Source organism: Rhinolophus sinicus, linkage group LG04, assembly GCF_036562045.2.
Source record: "Rhinolophus sinicus isolate RSC01 linkage group LG04, ASM3656204v1, whole genome shotgun sequence".
Taxonomy (NCBI): domain Eukaryota; kingdom Metazoa; phylum Chordata; class Mammalia; order Chiroptera; family Rhinolophidae; genus Rhinolophus; species Rhinolophus sinicus.
The window spans coordinates 72,412,206-72,436,773 of NC_133754.1; the positions used below are offsets into that span (position 1 = coordinate 72,412,206).

The 24,568-nt window shown below is 35.7% G+C and overlaps 1 protein-coding gene across 1 annotated transcript in view; it reads right to left on the reverse strand.

Annotated features, from left to right (window-relative positions):
- FGL1 (fibrinogen like 1) overlaps positions 1-16,494 on the reverse strand; it is a 28,373-nt gene extending 11,879 nt beyond the window's left edge. The window contains exons 1-3 of the mRNA XM_019738010.2: positions 16,397-16,494; positions 7,834-7,912; positions 5,534-5,714 (exon numbers count right to left, since the gene is read on the reverse strand). Of these exons, the coding sequence (XP_019593569.2) occupies positions 5,534-5,714; positions 7,834-7,905 (253 nt within the window). The 5' untranslated portion in view covers positions 7,906-7,912; positions 16,397-16,494. The remainder of the gene's footprint in view (positions 1-5,533; positions 5,715-7,833; positions 7,913-16,396) is intronic.
- Between the last annotated feature and the right edge of the window lie 8,074 nt (positions 16,495-24,568).

The window sequence follows — 24,568 nt, forward strand, 5'->3', positions numbered from 1 at the left end:
TTCAGTAGCACCCAAAAGCTTAAAAAAAAGATGTATTTAATTATGTTATATAGAAATCATGTGATTTGTGCATTGTTTGCATAAATTGCTAGGTTGTATGTAATTAGGTGTTGTCTCCCATGAGATAAACTAGAATTCGGAAAATAACTAATTTAGTAATAATATAGTAGTTTGTAAATAAGAACAAAAACATTTGTGTTTCTGTAGATCACATACATGGATACTTAATGTGTTTAAATTTAAGGACACCAAAACCATAAATTTTGGTGTGAGCAAGTCCTTATATGTTTTATATAATACATATTAAATATATAACATATATGATATAATATATGTTTTATTAGAATTTATGTGTGATATATTTTATTTATCGAGTGTTTGCCTTTGGTAGGCTCTCCAGTACTATTGCCTATATGCTGAAAAATAAAGCACAATTGAACTGTATTTATATTTCACAGTTTATTCCTCCTTCTTCTCCTTCATGCTTTCACCACATATGATGAATATTAAACATGGATCTACTGACTTCTGGATTTCTTTTTAGCTGTTACATCCAGAAACAGTCATCTAGAATGTCTATCTTCCACTATTCTAAGTGTTATGTTATAAGAAACACACACACACACACACACACACACACACACACACACACACGCTCACACACACACAATAATGGTTTGCCTGGGTCCTGTCCATATGACTCTTCTATCCAATTCCTGCTTATGCAGTCAGTCCTGCTCTGACCTTGACAGTTTAATTTCTTAGTAACTGATTTCTTGTCTTACTCCTTGGTGACCTCTTGTTTCCTAAGGTCTATTCCCAGCACTCTCAACCCAGGGATCAGATTCTTAGCTCTTAAACTTCAGTCTTCTCATGGCAGGTGTCACAATCCTAGGACCAAACATGCACTTGCCTGCCTCTGGTCATTATCAGACATTAGAATTTGTTGATAACATGCTCAGGTTGTGTCTAAATAGATACCCTGAATCAGGACCTTGGTTTAGAATTTGGAATAATGGTACCTCTCCTGCATCCACCAGTTCATTGTCCTTGGGGTCAGTTTTGTACCTAGCTTTGCATTCACATAGCTGTATGCTCGTCCCTTGAATATCCAACGTGTTGCCTTCCTCTCAAGCAGTTATTCAAATACCTAGCTTGTTCTACTCTAGGGGTCAGTTTGAAGTATTTGACCTCACTTTCTTTCACCTGATCTGTTCCACCAATTAAATTTTAAAAATACTGGGGGTGCCAAAAAAAATGTATGGACACTTCGGTCAACGTTGTTCAAGCAGTAGTTCACCATAATCAGAAATGTCTGAATGCTGATGGTAACCACTTTGAGCACCTCTTGCAATTGCAGAAGTCAAACATGACTTGCAGTCATCTTTTGTTATCAGTATATATCGAGTATTACAATGTTAATATAGTTTTCCTTTTTAAAAATATGTATACATTTTTTGGCACCCTCTGTATGTGTGGAACTTTTACTATATGCCAATCACCATGGTAGGTGCTGAAAGTATTAAGTATGCAGTGACAATACCCTAGGATTAGTACTAAGACAGAAAAATAGAGGATGCTTTTGGAGTGCATAGAAGTGGTACTCGATCCAGACTTCAGGGTCAGGAAATGTTTCTTGAAGAGCTAAACTGGGATCGGAAGAATGAATAGTACGAATCAGCCCAGGGGGAAGGGATTGAGTTCTAGATAGAGAAAACGGCTAATGCAAAGTTCCAAAGGCTCAGGAGAGCAGGGTGCTGCTGAGAAAGTGAAATACGTTTAGTGTAACTGGAATGTAACATGCAAAAGAGACACATTCCAACAGATAATGTCCAAATTCTGGTTCCACCACACACTTCTGACACCATATCTATGCTGCTTCCACAAAACCAACACACTCATAATACTAGCAATCGCTCTGCCAGAGCAATTGCCTCCATCACCAAACACACCTTCAATATCTCACGGTGCCACTTTGAGTCCTTGTGGTCTAGCAGAGGGGCCACCCTTGGAATCAAAGACTCTCCTCTCTCTTCTTCTTGTACCACTGCACTTTCCTCTTTTCTCTAGCTTTGATCATGCACTTGGGGGTTTCCATCTCTGCTTCCTCTGATCTCTCCTCCCTCAGGCCTGACCCCCTTTCTGACCTAGGTGGCTAGAGAGAGAACAAGATGGGGCTGAGGGTGACAGCAACAAATCATGGTCATGTGGGAGGTTGTGTCAAACTTAAATGGCAAAAATTTTATATCCATTTTCCCCAAGGAAATTGGAGTGGGAGAGAAATAGATACGATAGAGAAATCTGTTGATTTTTGTTAGGATCCCTTCCTAGTTTTATATCTAGTTTCTTGCGTAACACAATTTATCTTTGAAACATTAAAAAAATGATAGCGATACTTATGAGCACATACTATATGCCAGGCACAGTTCTAAATGCTTTACATGTATTCATTCATTTAATCCTTACAACAATCCTATAAACTATCTACCATTATTATCTGCTTTTTTCAGCTGAGAAAATTGAGGCATAGAGATGATACCTCATTTGAGGAAACATTGCTAGTAGTGCTGCAGTCCATTCTCTAAACAATAAGTAAGACAACCTTGGTTTAAAAATAGACTGCTAATATGTGTTTGGGCATCAAAGAGCAGGGCCATACAGAGAGGGTGGATCCAGGCCCTTGTGTTGGAGCCCAGAGCTCATGTGCACTCTCCTCACTGTCACTATCAGAGCCTGTGCTGTTCCCTTAGGAAAGTTCACTGGCAACAAAGAGCCTTCTAGACTTTCATCATTGGAGTTGGTTATGCCAATTTTATGGGCTGGCTGTCTGGTTTCACACTCCCTGAGCCCTGGAGAGCCCTGAATGAAGGGTACTTCTAGTTACATTTCTTTATAAAAGTACCACCTTCCTGGGCCAGAAGCTGATATCTAAGGCAATGCAAGGTGTATTAGTTTGCTAGGGCTGCCATGATAAAATACCATAGATGGGCTGCCTTAAACAACAGAAATTCGTTTTCTCAGTTCTGGAGCATGAAAGTCTAAAAATTAAGGCGTCAGCAGGTTTGTTAGGGCTTTAGTGTATGAAATGGGGGGCGGTGAATTCAGCCCATAAGGCGGGGCCATCAATCAAATGGCCTCCTGACCGTTCTGATCACCCCTTCTCAGTGACTCATTTCTGTCACCCACAATGACTGACCCAATCAACTGAGTGAGAGCTTACCCTCCAGCCTGTGTCTTTTGCTATGTCCCCCAGTCTCTGGATAGGGACCTGAAGCCTGCTGAGTGGATAGCTGATTATATTACAGCCAGGCCCCAAATTTCACGCACTGAAAAGGGTACCAAACTGCCATAAGACCCCACCTCCTTCCTGAAAAGAAGTGAAGCTTTCTACTAGGTGACCCCAGGAAACCTTGGCCCTCTTAGCCTGTGGGAAGAAATTTGGTGAGAAGCATGACCTGGTTCTGACCTTGAACAATCTCAACCACAGCCAACAGTGAAAGCACAAATCCTTTTCACCCCTGTAAGGAGTCTCATTTAATTGGTCTGGAGTGGAACCTGGGCACTATTTGTGGACAGTTTCTTATGGGTCACTTGCATTTCTGCGTATTTTGCAAGCAGAGCATATGTTCTAAAATAGTGTTTTCAGGGATGTTTGTATAGTGAACAGCCTTGGAAGATAAGGGTAGTATCTTCCTCTAGAGGAGATGGCAGGTTTGTTTGCTGTCCACTCATAAAGATAACATCTCCCTCTGGGGCAAAGGTTGGGCAGGATTGTTTGTCACCCATTAGAAAAGATTGATGTTTCCTAAGCTCAGGGTGCCTCAGCTGTGACATAGCCCACTGCCTGCACATTTTCCATCCGAATTACTCCACACTGCTTCCTTAGGATTTGCAGGCAAGGAACACTGGTGAAAACATGAAGGACGTGTTTCTGACCTAGGAGTCGCTTGTCTTTTGCCAGAGTCCCTGAAACCATGGCAAGTTAACTTGTTAGTTTGCAAATAGAGTAAAATCTCAGACCCCTCACAGTACTTTAGGAGCATTTTAAAATGTCACCAGGTGATTCTAATGGCTGAGAATCATTGTCTTCAAGGAATTGCTATAGATTCTGCTTCTGGTTTAACGGCTTTCCAGAGCTTTCTTTCACAGTCTTGCCTAATCATTGTACTAGTTCTCTTCTTAGGTTCCAGTTCCTGATTCTTTGCCCTGTGACTCACTAAGGCAGTCCCTTTGTTTTCCAAGTCTGTTTTTACCAAACTGTTTTTGTTTCCTCTTTGTTCCATGCTCCAGAGGCACAGGCCATCTTCACTGTATATCTCATTCCCAGTGACTCTGGCCTCCTTCTCTTCCTTAACAGGGAAGAGCAATTTTACTCCAAGGATTTAGGATAAAGGATCAAGTTGCTAAACAACAGAGGGTCTGAGCAAAAAGAGATTAGGATCTTGGTAAAGAGAGAAAAAGGGAGCATTTTATTGAAGCATACGTTCTAAGATCCTCACCACTCATATCCATCACTGGTGAATATATTTGAAAACACAAAATAAAGATGGTGTCATTTTCATCAGCTTGGCATCTTTTTAGCCTCTACAGCTTTTCAATTATAGTCCAATGTATTTTCCAATTTATATTTGACTGTCTTGCTATTCCTATCTCTAGGTATTACCTTGCTTTCATTCATAAGTATGAAGAGCTACTATGTTCCAGGCACTCGAATAGGCAATAGAGAGGGAAGTGCATTAAACATCATCCCAGACCTTAAAAGTGCCCAGCTAATTGACAAAGATAAATTCATAAACAGAGAAATTATAAGACATCATAGCAGTAGCTGGAATAGACATATCAACAAAGTGCTCTAGTTGTTTCTTGTTGTTTCTGACAACTACTGGTTGTCTACTTTAAAAGATGCCTGCAGGAAGTCAGGTGAATAGTTTTCTATAGGGAATAATGACATGTGCAGTGATGTGCACATGTGTTGACAGTTGAAGATCATTTAGTCTCTGGGGGAAAATACTGGCCTCATCAAAAGGAAAATTGCCAAACCATAAAAATACACACTTAAAAACAATTCTTTTATTTCCTAAATAATTCTCATTCTTTTTCCTTTTCTAATCTTTTATTCAATTACCTTATTTATTACCCTAAGTCACACCAGAGTTTCAGAAGGAAAAACTGTATAAATGTAACAAGAAACGATACACAAATAAAAACAAAGCTCAACTGTAAAATTTCACAAATATAATCTGTCACTTGCACACTGATATTTAAACAATCTATTGTTTTGGTCTCTTATTAAACTATAGAAATCCTCAAATATTGAGCATTGATGTTAAATGTCCCCTGCTGAGATAATAGACAAAAAAAGGATAAAAAATGGTTGAAGACATTCAAATTTGGTGTAATGCTTTATGTTGCTTGTAACTGGAATAGGAAAAGCTCTTTAGCAAAACCTGATGTGATCGAATAACTAGCACCATCATTGCACATGGGTATATGACATAAGTTATTGAAACACTTAAGAAAAATAGATTCTGACCTGCATATTGCCTCTTGCCGCCAAGGTCAATGACACTACTCTCCTCTCCGTTTTCCAGGAACTGGATTTCCTTCTCATGCAAAAGCTGTGTGATCTTGACTTGTTGCTGTTTGACCCGGGTCTCAAGCAGGCGCACCTGGGCTCTAAGACGTGCCTGCTCCTGGAGACAGTTCTCAAGAGCCTGCAAAGTAACATGCATCTTGTTCCCATGGAAAATAAATGCTCCAAGTAAGTTGGATAAATTAATGATTCAATTTTGTCCCCAACGCCCATTTCAGACTATTTTTCCAACAAGAAAATAGTTTGAAAATTCTAATACTATTTGTTATTTGAAGAATAAGAAATTATGGCTTATATTGAAGTGCTAGAACTAAAAAATTATATAATAAAATAATCTGAATGACTATGCTAAAAGCATTGGAATTGTGGTCACATTTGAGTCTCATAATGATTCCATAAGGTAGGAATGGACTCAAGAATCACCAGTAGGTAGGAGGAGTCAGAATTTATATCAAGTTCAAGATTTCTGTTCTCAATTTCTGCATGACGCTGTGTAAGTGCTTTCTTAGGAGTAAAATCAATGAGGCTTTTGAATGATCTTTTGGTGTTAATGTTTTCAAATATAATTGAATGCTTATAATCTGATAACATATGGCCACCTTCATTAGGGACGCTATTTAGGCCTGAATATCTTACCCATTTCCTTGTTGCTGAAAATTCTACTGGAGCCACTTTAACTTTTTGATTATTTATTGTTTTTTCCTCAATCACTTTAAAAAGAGATGGGAGGAGACTCAGTCTTCCTGTTAAGTCATTTGTTTTCTCTAAAAAGGCAAATAACCCAAGAATATTGCACGGTGAGAGAGTTTATCAGCTCCTTTCTAAAGTGGCATCTGAGCCACTCCAAAGATAATGTGGCAGAGACCTCCAAAGATAAAGCAAATGGGGAGGTGAACTGGGAAGGACAGTTGCAGAGGTGAGTCTCCTGGGAAGAGGTGCTAAAGCCAAGAAACTTTAATAAAGGCTCTCGAATGCTCAATGTTGGGAGAGGTAATAGGGGTAGTTTAAAAAAATAAGGACAAAAGACAAATTTTAGCCATTTTTCAGTTTTTACCTTGACATCTCTATTTGCAGCCCATCTCATGATCTCCTGTGATAAGTATAAATGTTCACTTCTGAGAAACTATGACTTTTAATGTGTAAGTGCATCATACTGCTTTTATATACATTACTTCCTAAAATAGGCATTTGGTTATAGTCAGATATATTTCCCAATTTATATGTGCGTACCTTCCTGTTCCTATCTTTATGTGCTACCTTGTACTCATTCCATAAATACGAGGATGTACTGTATTCCAGGTACTCTGCTAGGCAGTCAGAACAGCACAATTAGATATCCAATTTGGGACAAAGGAAAGAGGTACACTGCTTTCCTGCAAAGGACTAGAATATAAACATAGCAACTTAGCCTCGAAACTGGAAGTCATATAACAAGAGAATGGAGAGGTAAGAGGCCTCCTCTCTCCCATCTCCTCGTCCAAGTCACTGAATCTCTCCCAGGTATTTCTCTAGGACTATTTTTTATTGCTCTTAGTGTTCTCTCCTCCTCACTCTTTGATTTAGCCTCTTTGAATGAGTTATTTGCTCAGGCCCCCGAGTCATAAATGTCTATTGAATGAACAGCAAACACATTTTATGATGTCTGGAATCCTGTCTTGCTTTCTGATAGTGGGAAACTGGTAGTGATATTGTTAAAAATAGTAGACTAGGCATTTTAAAAATAACTGAAGGGATTACAGAGCAAATATGTTCAATCTTTATGTGACTGGATATACAGTGTTAATAAGCTTATTTAAAACTTAAGAATTTTCTTTCTCCCAGAACTTGGAGCAAATGAGTATTTTCACTTTTTTACTCGTGAATGAAAGAGGGCACACATTCATTGTAATTACTTTCAAACAATCTGTTTAGTTTACACTAATAGTGTCCGATATTGGAAAGCCCAAGGTCAATTTTAATGGACAGTTTTAAATTTCTTATATTATGTAACTGCCCAAATAACCCCAATAAATTAAAAAAGATTTTACTTATTTGTTGTGAATATTGATTTTTACTTAAAAATTTTTTTAAAGTATTTGATAAGTGCCTATTATGTGTGAGGTACTTCCACAAACTCTTTTATTTCTCCCCACCCCTTAGATTTTTTTCAGTGAAAACTTACTATAGGTTTTCTGCAAAATAAATGAAAATTCAGGTCAAAGCAAGCATTATAAATTCAACAGTTTTTGTAATGAACTTACCCAGCTTTCCCTGTTTATTACCAGAGTAGTGGTGACAAGGATAAAACTAAATATCTTTGCCATTTTTCCCATTGAAGAACTGCAAGAACAAAAAGAATTTCATACAGTTATTTACTGTGAATTTTTCATGAGTTCAGTTAGGTTAAGGCTCAAGGCAATCAAGGAGGTCCGATGCAGTTCCAGGCCATCAACGTGAGAGTCATGCCCCCAGGATATTCTCCTGGACTTTCCCAGGCTTCCCCCACACAGAATCATGCCCACTTTTACCTTCAATAGAATTGAGCCTGTTCAATTGCAAAAATAGAGGAGAGATTCTGGATCTCTGGGTGGTCCTAATGTGCTGCTTGTATGAAAGTGTGGAAAAGGCACAGGCTCTGTAAACTTGAAGACCTGGGTTCCTATTTTGGCTGGGCCGCTTTCAGTGTTGTTTGGCCACATGCAACTTACTAAAATGCTCCTGATCTGTAAAATGGAACTAATTCCTACCTTATAGGACTGTGGCAATTTTGATGTAATATTTTTAGATTGCTGGCATATAATAAGTGTTAAATAAATAGTAACTCATTTTGTATATGGAAGACAGCTTTTATTTTTAAAAGAAGAAAAAGGTTACAACAAATAGCTGATATAAATTGTTTTACTTAATGTCTCTATAGGCAAGCTATCAAGATATAAAAACTTTAAGTCCTATTTAAAGTAATGGAGGAAATTTCACTTTACCACTTCTCAAGATTATTTTAAAAACAATCTTGAAGTCATTAGTCTTGATGAAAAACTTCCCTCATCCTCAAAATAACTTCTGTGTGCTGCCAGTGGTGAATTTTCATTAATTGTTGAAGTAAAGGAGCCTAGAAGGACAGAAATATCTGCATAATCTTTAAACACATTTTACCTATGGTTTCTGCTAAAACATAAAAAACTGGAATCAACTGAATTGTTATTTGCTTGTCTATTTTTATTCTTATAGAATCTATGACCACTAGGTCCTTTTAATGTGTCTCTTTATCAATTTTTATATAATTAGCGAAATGATTCCTAAACTTTGCTGTCTATTAGGATCTCTTGGGAAGCTTTTAAAAAAATCTCCATGCCCAGGGATTGAATCAAATGTCTAAAGGCGGCCATTGGGCTTTGGAATTTTTTTTAAAGACTCCCAGCTGATTCTAATGTTCAGCAAAAACTGAGAAGCAATAATTGATTTAAGGACTTAATAGACAAAAGTTTTTTAGTCTTTGTTAATAAAGTAAGTAGTCCTCAGTCTTTCTGAGTCCAACAAACCAGTTACAGAATGGCAGAGGCATTACTTAAATTCAGTGACAAATAGCATGCATGGCCACATTGGGAAGCATTGTAAAATATAATGTGAATTTTTAGAATATGTGAAATTTGTGCATTACAGATCATAATAGTCTGCTAGATATAACTGTGTAATTTTCACTTCACACATTTTTACCTCTGGCTGACATTTTTATATAACTACATACCTAGAACTGTGTTATGCATTTTATAAGCATCTTATTTCTTCCTCAAATAACTGTACAAGGCAAGTATTATTATCCTCATCATACAAATGAATACTAGATCAGAGAGGTTAAGTAACTTCCTAAGATCACACAAATGGTGTATGGAAGACCAAACACTTGAGCTTTCCACCTTGAAGGCTCATGCCCCAGGGTGTACTCTACATGGTCTTCTTTTCTACATACCTGTATCCCTGCCATCTACTTGGCCTTCTCCACTGAACATCACTCACTCCTGAACATGCTGTGATTTATTCTTGAGACACATGCTTCTCCAAATGAACATTAAGTTAACTTGAGGAGAGGAGACAGCTGCATTAAAGCAGAAGCAATCCTAGGGAATGATAGCATCAGCACAAGTTTATCGATCATCAGCTACTTAGTCAGGACTATGCTAAATGCCGTGAGAGAATAAAACACGGCTGCCTCAGCAAGGCAATGTTTTGAGGAAGAAATGAAAATAAGTATTAAAATGGAAATGAAAGACAATGTAAATTCAGTATATATGACATCATGTGTAATTAAATATAAAAACTAAACTCTCCCAGACCACCCTTAAAGACAAAATTAATTACTTCCTGCACTGTGATCCCGTGCTATATTTATAGACCAATGCAGCATTTATTCACTTAATAAACTGTGTGCTTCCCTGCTATGTTCTAGGCACTGTGCCAGGTGATGGAATTATCGTTTAGTCAGTCTTTTGCATGTCTTTCTCCAACTGTTTCCCTTTATCGATGTTGTTTTGCTTTGAATAAAATTTTTAAAGGCAAAAGCCACACCTTGCTAATTGCTAATTGTTGTATCCCCAACATCTAACTTACTATGGTGACTCTGATAAATGTTTATTTGTTGCCTCTGCAGAAAATATTCCCCAAGAGGGAAAATCTTTCTCAGAGGGGGAAAATGTGATTTCCCTCCCTTAAAACCACAGTCTGTTTATAGTGACATATTTCCTCCTCAATGCTTATTCTGGTCAAGGGGAAAACAATGGACTAAGTGCATTTTTGAAAGTGTTAAGAAAGAATTAGAGATTTTTGATTGGATTAAACACATGATTTTTTTTTCTCACAAAACCCCACTCCAGAGCCCCCTTAGGTCTCCTGAGCTTCTTTCCTTAGTGTCTAGTTGTTCCTTTCTTAATATATTAAGTTGAAATATAACAAATGGCATATGTTTGAATATTTTTGATCTACAAAATTGTCAATTTCATATGATTCAAATTAATACATATTGGTTAGATGGAAAGAACACACTTGAAATCATTGTCATCATGAAATCATGTGTCGCCTCCACAAATGACACACCCATGTTTTATATTTAAATGAGTGCCAAGAGATAGTTTTAAAATAAAATATTTGTAACTTATTTAATGAAAGAAAACAATTTAGTAACAACCTATTTGTATATGAATGCTGCCTCCATGTTAATACACCAATTTAATATGACAATTAAAATATGTAAACAAAAATTGCTAACACATGATCAACATGTGGAATCTCGTGGTTCTGTCACAAGCCAATCCTCAGGATGTCTTTAAAAGAGAAATCACAATATTCACTTTTAACTAAAGGAAAAAGTAGAAAAGCAAAGTAATTTTCCATGGAAATACTCTACATTCAAAATTTATGCACTATCCAACCACCTCTGAACTACCTCTGTTGCTACCATCTGGTCCAAGTCACCACTGAAAGATTTCAGTGATCCAAACCAGAACATTTTTTGAGAATGACACCAGGACAACAGTCCAAACTGAGCCTTACCTGGGCAAATTGGGATATATGGTCACCTACCTATAAGGCTTTACATAATCTTCAAAATACTACTGCCTCACATCTCCTTTCCCTTTATTATCCCCAGTTTTCCTTGCTCTGGCCACATTGGCCTCTTCAGTATTCCTTGAACACAACAAAATGCACTTACTTCTCAGGGCAATTGTACTTGCTGCTCCCCCTACCTGGAATGTTCTTCTTTTGAAAATCTCCATGGTTTGCTCCCTTATATTACTCAGGTCTGTTCAAATAGCACCTTCCCAGAGACACTGTCCCTGGCTACCATATATAAAATAACAACCATCTCCCCCACCCCCATACATTCCATATCGCTTTTATAATGGATTAATTATGAATGTGTTATATATAAATAAAATATATAAAATTTAATGAAATATTATATATGTGTTTATTGTCTGCTACTGATCCAACTCTTCAGTTATTTATTTTCTTTTGGGAATTTATAAGTCCAAATATCTCTTTAAAACCATTATAAGCTCTCACACACCCCAATGTACTGTTATGGTCATTTATTGTTTAATTTTAAAATTCATCATAGAATTCAAGTAGTAAAAAGTAAAAAAGAAACACTCCTCGAGATAATGGAGATTTCCTAAAATGTAATCAATTACATAGTCATAAAGATAAAGTGTTTTAATCTTACAGAAAATAAGAATAATTGTTTTATTATAAGCAAGCAAAAGAAAATAAAAATGGATGGAAAATACAAGATGCTTTTTAAAAATGTAAGAAGAGATTTTTAGAAGTAGAAAGTGTTATCCCATGAGGATAGAACCTGGGTCAAAATATAACTAAAGGAAATGAGATTATCCAAATATAGTCAACATTTGTGTAAACAAAGCTCAGAGAGGGAAAATAATTTGCCTAAGAAATAAAATAGATTTTCACTAAGTACATACACACTAATCTGGGAGATTAGTATAAAATTTTGATAAAATACTATTTATTTGTGACTGATTCAAATTGTTCTTCTAACTAAAAATAACTAATATATTTTAATGTGTAATTGATCAGGATTTCTCCTTTTTCTTCCTAGTAGTAAAAATAATGTCTCATTTTTCTAATGTGATAACAACCAGATCTTTATAATTTTAATCCACTTCCAGGTATCAGCTAAAATATTCTGGAGTCAAGAATTTAAAGTCATGAAATTTTGTGTGTTCCAGATTTTGCGTTAATGTTGTCTGTTGAAATTAATATATTTTTGTTTGGTTCATCAAGTTCCCTTATTTATTTGTGGGGTCAAGTACTTTCTTATAGAAATGAATAAATTAGCTTATAGAGCTTTTTAAACTTATAGAGCTTTTTAAAAATTATGTCTTTATGTCTCTGTCTGATATTGGTTCTTGCATAAGTGACAGTGTGTGTTGAAAGTGCGCTGGGAGGCACCTCCAAGCCCAGGACATGTGGCAACCATTTGCAGATCACTTTGCAGCTTACACCAAGTTTCCCTGGGTAGGGCACAGGCAGCAGCTGACCTTGGCCTGAAACACAACCCCTCCCAAGAGGCCGTAGAACCAGCACACCCAGTGGCCAGCCTCAGACCATACCAGAGCACCACCCAATAACCTCCACAAATGACACACACAAAGGGCAGACTGGGCTGGCACCAGAGCCCTGCTAAAGGGAATCCTGCTCCATGGGGTCAGCCCCTGCACAACAACTCCTCCACTGTAGTCACAGCCAGTGCTCACAACAAATCAGCCTGAGAGTCAATCCCTCCCACTGATGTGCAAACAGCAACCAAGGATCAACTACAACAGGAGGGCACACACAACTCACAGAAGGGACACACCTGGAGCACCTGACTCGAGTGATCAGAGAGACTGTGCCACTGGGCCCCACAGCACTCCTAGTACATAAGGCAACTCTACTAAGACTGGGAAACATAGCAGCCCTACCTAATACATAGACACAAACACAGGGAAGCAAACAAAATGGGAAGACAAAGAAACATGTCCCAAATAAAAGAACAGAACAAAGCTGCAGAAAAATAACTAAACAAAATGGAGACAACAATCTACCAGATGCAAAGTTCAAAACACTGATTATAAAGATGCTTGATGATCTCAGAGAGAACTTCAACAAAGAGATAGAAAGCATAAAAGTGAAGCTAGAAAACATAAAAAAGAACCAGTCAGAAAAGAATGCAATAACTGAAATAAAGCATACGTTAAAGGGAATCAACAGATTACATGAAGCAGAGGATTAATCAATGATTTGGATATTAAGGTAGCAGAAAACACCCAATCAGAACAGCAAAAATAATTTTTTTAAAAAAGAGGATAGTTTAAGGGGTCTCTATGGCATCAGGGGACATCAGTCATACCAACATTCATATCACAAGCGTACCAGAAGAAGATGAGAGAGAGCAAGGAATTGAAAACCTATTTGAAGAAATAACAACTGAAAACTTCCCTAACCTGGCAAAGAAAATAGATGTACAAGCTCAGGAAATACAGAGAATACCAAACAAGATGAAACTGAAGAGGCCTATACCAAGACATATTATAATTAAATTGCCAAAGATTAAAGACAAAGAGAGAATATTAAAAGCAGCAAAAGAAAAGCAGTTAGTTACCTACAAGGGAGCTCTCATAAGACTGTCAGCTTATTTCCCAACAGAAATTTTGTAGCCAAGAAGGGAGTGGCAGGAAATATTCGAAGTAATGAAAAGTAAGGACCTACAACCAAGACTACTCTACCCAGCAAGGCTATCATTTAGAATGGAAGGAGAGATAAAGAGCTTCCCAGACAAGAAAAAGCTAAAGGAATTCATTACCACCACGCCAGTATTACAAGAAATGTTAGAAGGACTTCTTTAAGAAGAACAAACAAACAAACAAACAAACAAGAGAAGATTTAAAAAAATGTGAATAATAAAATGGCAATAATTAGGTACCTATCAATAATTATTTTAAATGTAAATGGATTAAATACTCCAATCAAAAGACACAGGGTAGCTGAATGGATAAGAAAACAAGACCGGTACATAGTTGCCTACAAGAAACTCACTTCAGATCGAAAGACACACACATATGGAATGTAAAGACATGAAAAAAGATAGTCCATGAAAATGAAAACAAACGAACAAGAAAATCTGGAGTAGCAATATTTATACCAGACTCAAAATTGACTTTAAAACAAAGGCTATAACAAGAGACAAAGAAGGACCCAGTAATAGTACTTCTGGGTATTTACTCAAAGAAACCCAAAACATTACTTCAAAGGGACAATGTGTATCCTCATGCTCATTGCAGTGTTACTTACAATAGTCAAGATATGCATGGAGGCAACCTGGGTGTCCATCATGGATGAATGGATAAAGAAGATGTGGTACATATATACAATGGAATATTACTCAGCCATAAAAAAGAATGAAATCTTGCCATCTGCAAAAACATGGATGAACCTAGAGGGTACTGTGCTGAATGGAATAAGTCGGACAGAGAAAGACAAATGCCATATGATTTCATTTATATGTGGAATCTAAAGAACAAGATAAATGAACAAACAAAACAGAAACAAACTCATAGATATAGAGAGCATTTTGATGGTTGTCAGATCGGAGGGGGGTTGGGGGCATGAGTGAAAAAGGGGAAGGGATTAAGAAGTACAAATTGATAGTTACAAAATATTCATGAGGAAGTATAGCATAAGGAATACAGTCATTAATATTGAAATAACTATGTATAGTGTCAGATGGGTACTAGATTTATCGTTGTGATCACTTTGTAATTATATATATGTCTAAAATATATATATATATAATCACATTATATAAATGTCTAATCACTATGTTTCACACCTGAATCTAATATAATATTGTATGTCAACTATAATTGAAAAATTAGAAAAGCTACTTTTAAAAAGTGCTCTGGGAGATGCTGGGAAATTATATAATATATATACATATTGCTCTATGTTAGATTTGATATAAAATAAAGGGCCAAATAAATGTTTTTACAAGTCTGTCTCTAGGTGTCCTGAAATTTCCATCTCATTGTCATTAAAATAATCAAATCTGATCATTCCCAGGTAAAGAAAGCAGCCTCTAGTTTGGCAGATATTTAAACAATAAAGCATTTCAAAATGCCATTATATATATTTTAAAAATCATTATATTAATTTGATCAAATTTAAAATAATTCCTAAAAATATCTTAAGTCCTCTAAAATTCCCCAGTGCCCTCCTTTGTAATTCTAATCATCTTCTGCAGTACTGAAGAAATGTTTAGGTTTTAAGAAATTTGCTTTGAAAATCTAGTCTCCATCATTCACCAGAGTAAACAAGTATTATTCTGCAAATCTGGCTTGTGGTAAAGTTATATCAGATGATTTAGTTCCTCACTATGTAACTATTTGTATTTCTTTTATAATATTTTTGCTTTGGGCTGTTTCAAAACTTTTAGTTATTATAAATTAAAATAGCATTCCAATGGCTATTCTTTGATTTCCCATATTATTTAATATAAATTATTCTAAGTCTACAAAGTCTAATTGCTTCCCCCCTAAATTTTTTTTTTTAGGTTAAATGATTATAGTGAAGTAAATTTAAAGTCAAAAATATTAAGTTTGGAACTTAAAAAATTACACAGCTGATAGGTAAGTTTTAAAAACACAATTACAAAACAAAAGTACATTAGTGGCATGCAAAATCTCAAAACTGTGTTTTAAGTGGGCAATTATGAAAGAATATAAAAGACATAAAAAAGGAAGAAAAAGTTATTGAAGAAAGCATGTTTAATAAGATAGCACTCACAAATGGACTACATCCTTAATGGAGGACAGTTAGTTAAAAATTTACCCAGGAACACAGAGTTAAAGACTCTTTCTATGCTATTCTTTACCAGCCTTTTTTCTTTTTCTGAAAATGGAAAATAACAATATCTTTCTTATTTATCTTAAGAATTTATACTCAAGGAAAGCCTGGAAAAGCTAAATGAGTTTGATTCCCAAAGATAGAAATAAAAATATTTCTGAAGCATTCACTTATTTTCCATTTTGTGTAATGAAACTGCAAATCCTATTATTTACATCAAATTTCCACCCAATTCACTTAAAATGTACTGGTAATGGAAAGGAGATATAATTCTAACTCTCTTTTCCAAGCGGCAGAAGCAGAAGCAGAGGTCTCAACATGACCTCTCTCAATAGCTGATTATGGTTTCTTGAGTTCTGCTGAATATCATACCTATGAGATAAATTAGCATTATTACAATTATGTCAAATGTGCAGAGATGTTAAATACCTTGACTAAAGCTAGAAACGAGTCGGAGACAGAGCTCAGGTCACGTCCAGCGACTCGGCTTGCCAGGATCCACTAACTGCACTCAGAGTTAGTAATTGTTTCTCCATTATTTGATTAGAAGTAGGGACAATATTGATTCTGGCTTTAACCCAGAAATAAATATGTGAGGAAATCAGTTTAACTGGAAGGAACACTAAAAGAGAGATTCAAGGACAAATCCCAATACTCTGATATTTTCTTTTTTCCTCCTATTTGTATGAACTTTTATGACAGATCCAATAATACAGGGAGTGCCCAAAAAACGCATACACTTTTTTAGAAAGGAAAAAAACTATTAAAATTACACTGATGGTAATTACTTTGAGCACCTCTTGTAATTGCAGAAGTCAAACATGACTTGTATTCATCTTTTGTTATCAGTATATATTATTACAATTTTAATACAGTTTGTTCCTTTCTTAAAATATGTATACATTTTTTGGCACCCTCTGTATATCTTTACAAAAATACATCTCTGATTTTTTAACCTCTTATTATTGTGCTCATTCAGAGAATTTTTGTACTTTGATTAACTTCAGTCATCATCACTTAAAAATTAAAGAAAACCAAAGTTCAGTTGAAGCTTTGTTTTATAGAACTAATGATAATAAAACTTTACCTATAAAGATATGAATTAAGATGTTATTTCAACTACAACAAAGAGACAAGCCAAATTTTTCTAGTTATAAAACATAGGACCAGTTAATAAATTGTCCAGATAAAACAGTTTATTTGATCTTTAAGAAAAGCAAAAGGACTCCCTGAGGTGCAAAATTGTGAAATGTAACTGTAAGCATCAATTATCCCCAGAATGAATTGTTCCTTTTGTTTTAAACTTTAGAGGATTTCCTAATGTGTAAGAAACATCTTGTTAGCTCTGTTCATCATATTGCATAACGGTTTCTGACTGCAAATACAGGTTCATCATTTCGTTTTTCATTCTGATGTAACTCAAGCTGTTGTTTGCTGTTTGTTCTGTGATCCCTATTTCTTAACTCATATTCCGGTAAAACACTGACGCTGTTTTCTTTCTGTTCTTTGTTGTTTTCTGGACTCAAGTATTGCCGGTGTTTGGCCTTCCCGTTAAACATTTTTCTGTCATTCACTCAGAATTTTTGAAGTTTATTGAGGAAAAAGTAATCCTGATGATTTACTGGAAAGAAAACGTCAGTTAGGTTGAAGTGATTTACATCTACAGGAGAGGTGGAGATTATACATTCATAATTGTAGTGAATTCAAAGCTGCTGACATTAAACTTCAAAAGCAAAGGTACAGATTATTTGGTTGATTTGATAACTACTTCTGTGGTAAAATGAAATATTTTGAAATAGAAATCTATTTTTTCCTCCTTGTATCCCTTTCATCTTCTCCCTTTTCAAGCATTTAATGAGTGCTGTGCTCACTTCTTCAGAGGAGAGACAATAATAACAATAACAGTAGCTAGCACATGTCACACACGTATTATGTGCCACGAATGATAAATATATTAAGTGACTCAACCACAACAGCCCTACGAGAAGTTCTCGCTACTATCTCCATTTCCCAAATGAGGAAACTGAGGCACAGAGGTTTAAGTAGCTTTCCCAAGGTCACACAGCTAGCAAGAAAGAGGTGGTCAGGATTCAAAGGCAGACTAGCTCAGAATCTGTGCTCTCCACCATTAAAGATAGACAATGCAGTCTGTCAAGGACTTAGCCAGGATCACTACCTTCTAAGAAACCTGGAGAAAGCTGATCAGACAAAGGACAGAATCAAGGTCAATGTTCTGGGAAGGCATGCCAGAAACTGAACTTGCTGGGAAGAATATTCTTCCTTTAGTCCATGGACTGTCAGAACATGGTGGAAGGAAGAACTGTCATCCAAATTTGTGACCTTGTACGATTGTACTGAAGCTATGAAATGAGAATGAGATCTGAGATCACGGGCTGAAAGAAGTACTCGTATGAGAAAAGACTGATATAAGAGGAGCAGGTTGGATCCAGTGTTTGAGGAAATGGACTAGAAACAGAAGACTTGGGATGCATAATTTAAGGCACACCTTGACCAGAATAGTGAACTTATTAAGGCTTACATCTTAGATTAGCTTGTCTAGAAGTTGGATTTTATGCATTTACCCTATGAGTGATTAGTTTCTGGGGAACTAACTTACACTTAATAGTTTCTCAAGGGATATATAAAACAGAAAAGCTAACACATTAATTTAGAAAAAGAGACGTACTTGGTAAGATAACCCATTTAGTTATTTGCCAGAAGACTTCCTCATAGGGGGTAAAATCAGCCTGGAGAGTAAATCAAGTGAAAGGAGTTTTGGTGAACAAAGAACATGCATAAAGGGTATTGGATAGTCTTAGAGGTTTTTTTTCAAAGTAAAGTAATTAAATATACTATTCTCTGGGCCTGGAATATTTCCATTGGACAACAGGTTCAGTTGTACCAAGATCGGGTCATTCTGGCTCCTGGACAGGATTAGATGAGCACTGACAAGTTCTTTTCTTCCTCTTTTGGGAGACCTTATTCATAGGACTCTCTCAATTAATACATCAGTTATAGCACAATTGTCATCCAAACCCTCTGGACTCTGTATTGTGTCTGGTGGATTGAACACCTGCCCATTACCTGATACCAGACTCAGTCCCAGTGGGAAGGTTTAATTCCAGGTCTCTCCATCTCCAGTACACTCACGCCTGCATCAGTGATCATGTCTGTTCTCAACCCTATCGCGAACTAGACTCAGACGACTGATCTTACATCCTATAGTGTATTCTACCAGCATATATTTCTGATGGTTACATTTACGTACCCTGACTCCCAATTACGAGACTTATAAAATCCCATACTGTGAATACAATGATATTTTAAACTTAAAATGTGCCTTTTATTAAAATATTTAGAATGAAGCATATTGTAATTCTCAAGAAAGAGGTAATTAAGAATAATCTTCATTTCAGGCAACAGAGCCTTCTTCGGTAGAGGTAATAAAACTCCTTCCTGAAGTGTTGGTTTGGATATCATCTCCGGCAAAGTCCTGAAAAAAAAATCCTTGGTCATGTCTTACCCCTATTTCCTATCTTTCTTCACAAGGAAAAGACATTTGTAGCTCCCCAGTCGGTAAAGTAATAAGCACTAGTGATATAGCTATTGGCACAATACAGAGAACCATTTATAGGATTATGCAGAGAAATTTTGCTTTTTATTACCACAAAGTTTCCATTTTAGAATATAATCTAGGCTGAACTTCTGCATCATAAAAGCTCATGAAAGTGTCACCCACCAAGAAAAAGGAAAGTTTTTCCCAAAGATAAATTTGGTTCTGCCCCTAAACAGAAAATTGTTACTAAAATCTTCTTATTAAATATGGTAGATTGACCACACATTTTTATCTGTACTTCCTCCCCCAATCCCTTTCATATGACAGCAAATAAATAAAAAGACATAAGCCTACAATGTCAAACAAACAGTAATGACACATAAAGAGATAAAAGATAACAACAACTTATTGGAAAACTTGCTGCAGAAACCACAAAATTCAAGGGTGACTGTCAAGGCTGAAAATAGGGGGAATGGTGAAATAATATATAAAGTGCAGTTGTACCGTATAGCCCCTTCCCCACCTTATGTAACTCCCACTCTCCTTGTTCATATACCACCTATCCCTTGCCCATCTTTTATTCCTAAGAGAATTTGATCTGGAAAGTATTTTCATTTAAGGATATCAGGAATATTGGAAGGTAGGAGTCACAAACAGAGAAATTAAGTGAAAATATGCACAGAAAGAGTAAAACAGACACTTCTTCCAACCAGATTGCTGTCAGGCAGGCTTATATTTCCTAGCAGGAGACAAGGATTCTCTTTGGAAGAAATGGAATGGCCCCATAGAAAAAAATGTAATGATACTGAAATATAGTGGTTCCTCCACAGATATGCCAGCTCACCACTTAATCATATTGAAGCTCATCAATCCACAAGAAAAAGAGAGAGAGAGAGAACCCAAACAAACAAAATCAGAAATAAGAGAGAAGTGATGGGGCGGCCGGGTGGCTCAGTTGGTTAGAACATGCGCTCTCAACAACAAGGTTGCCGGTTCAATTCCCACATGGGATGGTGGGCTGCACCCCCTGCAACTAAAGATGGAAAATGGTGACTGGACTTGGAGCTGAGCTGCGCCCTCCACAACTAGATTGAAGGACAATGACTTGGGGCTGATGGGCCCTGGAAAAACATACTGTTCCCCAATATTCCCCAATAATATTAAAAAAATATATATGTATGTATATACATATATATATATATATATATATATATATATATATATATATATATATATAAAGAGAGAGAGAGAAGTGACAACCAACACTACAGAAATACAAAAAAATGTTAATAAAATACTACAAGTAATTACACACTAACTATAACTAATTGGACAATCTGGAAGAAATGGATAAATTCCTAGAAGCTTACAATCTTCCAAGACTGAATTAAGAAGAAACAGAAAATCTAAACTGAATAATTACCATTAATGCAATCGGAACAATAATCAACAAGCTTCCAACAAACAAAAGTCCTGGGTCAGATGGCTTCACAGGTGAATTTTACCAAACATTCAAAAAAGAATTAACACATATTCTTTTCAAACTATTCAAAAAAATTGAAGAGGAGGGCAGGCTCCCAAGGTCATTCTTTAAGGCCACAATTACGCTGATTCCAAAGCGAGACAAACACATAACAAAAAAAAAGAAAACTATAGACTGATATCTCTGATGAACACAGATGCCAACATTTCTCAGCAAAATATTTATTTACCAAATTGAATTCAGCAACACATTAAAAATTTCATACACCATTATCAAGTAGAATTTATTCCTGGTATGATTGGTTCAACATCCACAAATCGATCAATGTGATATACAACATAACCAAAATGACCTAAATAAAAATCATGTGCTCATATCAATAGATGCAAAAAACATTATTTGACAAAACCCAGCATCCACTTATGATAAAAAATCTCAGCAAAGTGGGAATAAGAGAACATATCTCTCTTTGTCATATATGACAAACCCACAGCTAACATCACACTCAACAGGGAAAAAACTAAAAGCAATCTCCTTAAGATCAGGAACAAGACAAGGATGCCCACTTTCATCACTTTTATTCAACATAGTACTACAAGTCCTAGCTACACCAATTAGACAAGAAAAAGAAATAAAAGGCATCCAAATTGCAAAGAAGTAAAACTCATTATTTGCAGATGACATAATACTATATATAGAGAATCCCAAAGATTCCACAAAAACTATCAGAACTGATAAATGAACTCAGTAAAGTAGCAGGATACAAAATTAATATTCTGAAATCAGTTGCATTTTTATACACAAATAGTGAACTGTCAGAAAGAGAAATTAAGAAAACAATCCTATTTACAATTGCATTAAAAAATGCCTAAGAATAAATTTAAAAGTAAAAGACCTGTACTCAGAAAATTATCAGACATTGAAAAGAGAAATTAAAGAATAATTAAATAAATGTAAGCATATACCCTCCTCATGGATAGAAAGAATTAATATAATTAAAATGTCCGTACTACCCAAAGGAATCTATAGACTCAATGCAATCCCTATCAAAATACCAAGGGCATTTTTCACAGAACTAGAACAAATAATCCTAAAATTTATATGGAACCATAAGACTCTGAATAGACACATTTGTTCTATCTTGAGAAAGGAGAACAAAGCTGGAGATATCACACTACCTGATAGATATCAAACTATACTACAAATAATCAAAACAGACACATACATCAGTGGAGAAGAATAGAGAGCTCAGAGATAAATCCATACCTATATGGTCATATAAACTATGACAAAAGAAACAAGAATATACACTAGGGTAAATACAGTCTATGTAATAAATGGTGCTGGGAAAACTGGACAGATACATGCAAAAAAATGAAACTGGACACCATCTTATTCCATATACAAGAATAAACTCAAAACGAATTAAAGACTTACATGTAAGACTTGAAGCCCTAAAACTACTGGAAGGAAACATAGGCAGTAAACTCTCAAATATTACCCTTATTAATATTTTTATTGATACATCTCCTCAGGCAATGGAAGCAAAATAAAAACATAAACAAATGGGACTACATCAAACTAAAAAGTTTTTGTACAGCAAAGAAAACCATCAACAAAATGAAAAGACATCCTGCTGAATGGGAGAAGATATTCACCAACGATATATCCAATAAGGGGTTAATATCCAAAATTTATAAAGAACTCATATGTCTCAACACCAGAAAAACCAAACAATTCAATTAGTAAATGGGTGGAGGGACTGAATAGACATTTCTCCAAAGAGGACATACAGGTGGCCAATAGACATATGAAAAGACTCTCAACATCACTGATTATAGATAAATGAAAATAAAAACCACGATACTAAGATATCACCTCACAACTGTCAAAATGGCTATCATTAATAAATCAACAAACATCAAGTGTTGGCGAGGATGTGGAGAAAAGGAAACCCATGTGCACTGTTGGTGGGATTGCAATTTGGTGCAGCCACTATGGAAAACAGTATGGAGATTCGTGAAAAAATTAAAAATAGAACTACCCTATCACCCAGCAATTCCACTGCTGGAATTTATTCAAAGAAATCCAAAACACTAATTCAAAAAGACACATGCACCCCTATGTTCACTGCAATGGTATTTACAGTAGCCAAGATATGGAAACAACTGAAATGCCCATCAACAGATGTTAGATAAGAAGAGGTGGTATGTAAATACAATGGAATAGTACTCTGTCATAAAACAGGATGAAATCTTACCATTTGAAACCACATGGACGGACCTAGAGGATACTATGCTAAGTGAAGTAAGTCAGTCTGAGAAAGACAAAAATCATATGATCTCACTTATATGTGGAATCTGAAGAACAAAATAAATGAACAAACAAAACAGAAACAGACTCATAGATACGGAGAACAAATTGATGGTTCCTAGATGGCAGGGGATTTGAGGGCTGCGTGAGAAAGATGAAGGGATTAATAAGTACAAACTGGTAGTTACAAAATAGTCATGGGGATGTAAAATACAGTATGGGGAATATAGTCAATTATATTGTAAAAACTATGTATAGTATCAGATGGGTACTGGACGTATTGGGGGGATCCTTCATAAATTATTTAAATGTCTAACCACTATGCTATACAACTGAAACTAGTATAAAATAATATTGCATGTCAACTATAATTTTTAAAAAGTCACGGGGATATAAAGAACAGCATAGGGAATATAGTCAATAATATTGTGATGAATATGTAAAGTGTCAGATGGGTAATAGACTTATTGGGGTTATTACTTAGTGAGGTATGCAAATGTCTAATTACTATGCTGTTTTGTACACATGAAACTGATAAAAAAATAAAATAAAGTCATAAGATAGATGAAGACCCCAAGGCAGTAGTACAGATTCAGAAGGGAAGGAGTACAAAAATTGAGCCCTGGGGTAATTCAATGTTAAGAAGTTGGGGGGATGAGAAAAAAGAGTCAAGGAAAGTAGAAATGAGTGGTCAGTAAGGTAGGCAGAAACCCAGGAGTCAATGATGTCCTAGAAACCAGGTGAGAAGATATTTCAAGAAGGAATTAGTTTATGTGTCTAGGAGATAAGGTACTAGAACTGATCCTTGAATTAAACAATATGGAGTTCACTGGAAACTGTGAAGAGGTCAGTTTCAGTGGTATAGTGAGGGTGAAAGCCTAGTCCAAGTGAATTTAAGAGAGAATGGAAAGGGAGAAATTGGAAACAGCTGAAAAGAAGGACTGAGAAATAGGGATAGTATTGCTATGAGGGGAAGTAAAGAAAAGATTTTGTTGTTATTGTTGTTGTTTTAAGATGGGAGACATTTGCAAAAGAAAACTCCCCCTAAAATATTTTCAGTATTATCAGAGAAATAAGAAACAATAATAGAATTATGTTATTTCTTTTTAAAAAGGAACATTAGCCCAAAGAAGAAAGAACTCAAATAAATTAGTCAAAATTATTTTAAAAATAAGACTTCACTAAATGGATTAGAAGGTATATTCAAGAAAACCACCTAGAAAATAGAATTAAAAGCAAGTTATGAAAA